Below are 1,211 nucleotides of genomic sequence, written 5' to 3' on the forward strand. Positions count from 1 at the left end.
GCTCGAGAAAGACATCATGTCTGTTCCAATATCTACTTAAGCGACGAACCTCATTCGGCTCGATAGGCTATATTTGAAATGAAATAGAAGTTGAAGTTGAATCGAACGAATAAATTATCGATTTATTGGTTGATTGTCATTAATTGCTTAGTCATTAAATGGGCTCATTTCATTCACCATTATCATCACACCGTCACCGAATAGCCAAGCAACAGGTGTTCTCAGTATGGAGGCATCGTTTTGTATGCTGCCGAGAACTGGAACACTGATGGATTGGTAAATGTTTGGGCGCCCCCTAATACCGCTGTAATTCGGCTGATAGGAACAGTGTGTGGCGGTGCTACTTAACACTAATATTTTCACACAGAGCCGTGAGCCGTGCCGTGAAGCATGAAGAGTGGATCATAATCTGTTCCACGATTTCCCCACACGCAATGATTTCGATGGTTTGTCCAGCAGATGCCAGCGCTGTACGTACATTCCACGCGTGATAATGAAGATCGTTGAATGTGTTTATTTTGACAACGGACTAGCGATGGATGGGAATTTCAGATGCAAAACATCGACGAATCGCATGATAGTACGTTGAAGCCATACTGATTACCGCCCGCTGGACATTGAGCATTCTGGGCGATACCGAAACGTTCTCGTTTGGTAATTCAGTGTCGCTTTGCAGTCGAATCATGAAGTGTGCATACATCTTCGTACTAGTGCTAAGCTTATTCGTGGTGACAATGGCCAATGGTAAGTGAGGTTGTTGTGCCCATCGTGTGGAGAAATGAACCGTGTGCATTGGTTTTGGTGAACCTTATTGTTGCAACTGATCTACTTCAATAGGCCAAGCCACGAGTGACAGGTTGTGGAAGAGCTTACACCGTGCCCGTAGATCTCAGGGTCAAGTAAACTACGGATTTCCGACATTTCCCACCTGGGGTCAGGGATCGCAGCTCGGTGGCGGCCAGGGACAGGGGCTTGGTGGCTTCGGACAGGGCGGTCTCTTCAGTCGGGGCGATTTTGCTGACTTGATGCCAGGTATGGGACGAATTTTGAAAGCGTGAAACCGACAGCGATGAAAATGTGTACTAAACACAAAAATCCTCCTTCGCAACAGATCCGTCACAGTTCAAGGGGAACCAAGGATGGGTCACCAAAAGCTGTGTTTACGACGAAAAAGGAAAGGCAAAATGCGTAGAAAAGAAGGGCGATAAGCC

The 1,211-nt window shown here is 46.5% G+C and overlaps 1 protein-coding gene across 1 annotated transcript; it reads left to right on the forward strand.

Annotated features, from left to right (window-relative positions):
• Positions 1 to 624: 624 nt before the first annotated feature.
• On the forward strand, positions 625 to 1,207 carry LOC128277155 (uncharacterized; the record flags this gene model as incomplete). The annotated part of the gene is made up of 3 exons (XM_053015597.1): positions 625 to 744; positions 838 to 1,032; positions 1,112 to 1,207. Coding segments are annotated over exons 1-3 (352 nt in total), but the record flags the coding sequence as incomplete, so codon positions are not given.
• Positions 1,208 to 1,211: the final 4 nt, after the last annotated feature.

This window comes from Anopheles cruzii, unplaced genomic scaffold, assembly GCF_943734635.1.
Source record: "Anopheles cruzii unplaced genomic scaffold, idAnoCruzAS_RS32_06 scaffold04257_ctg1, whole genome shotgun sequence".
In the NCBI taxonomy this organism is placed as follows: domain Eukaryota; kingdom Metazoa; phylum Arthropoda; class Insecta; order Diptera; family Culicidae; genus Anopheles; species Anopheles cruzii.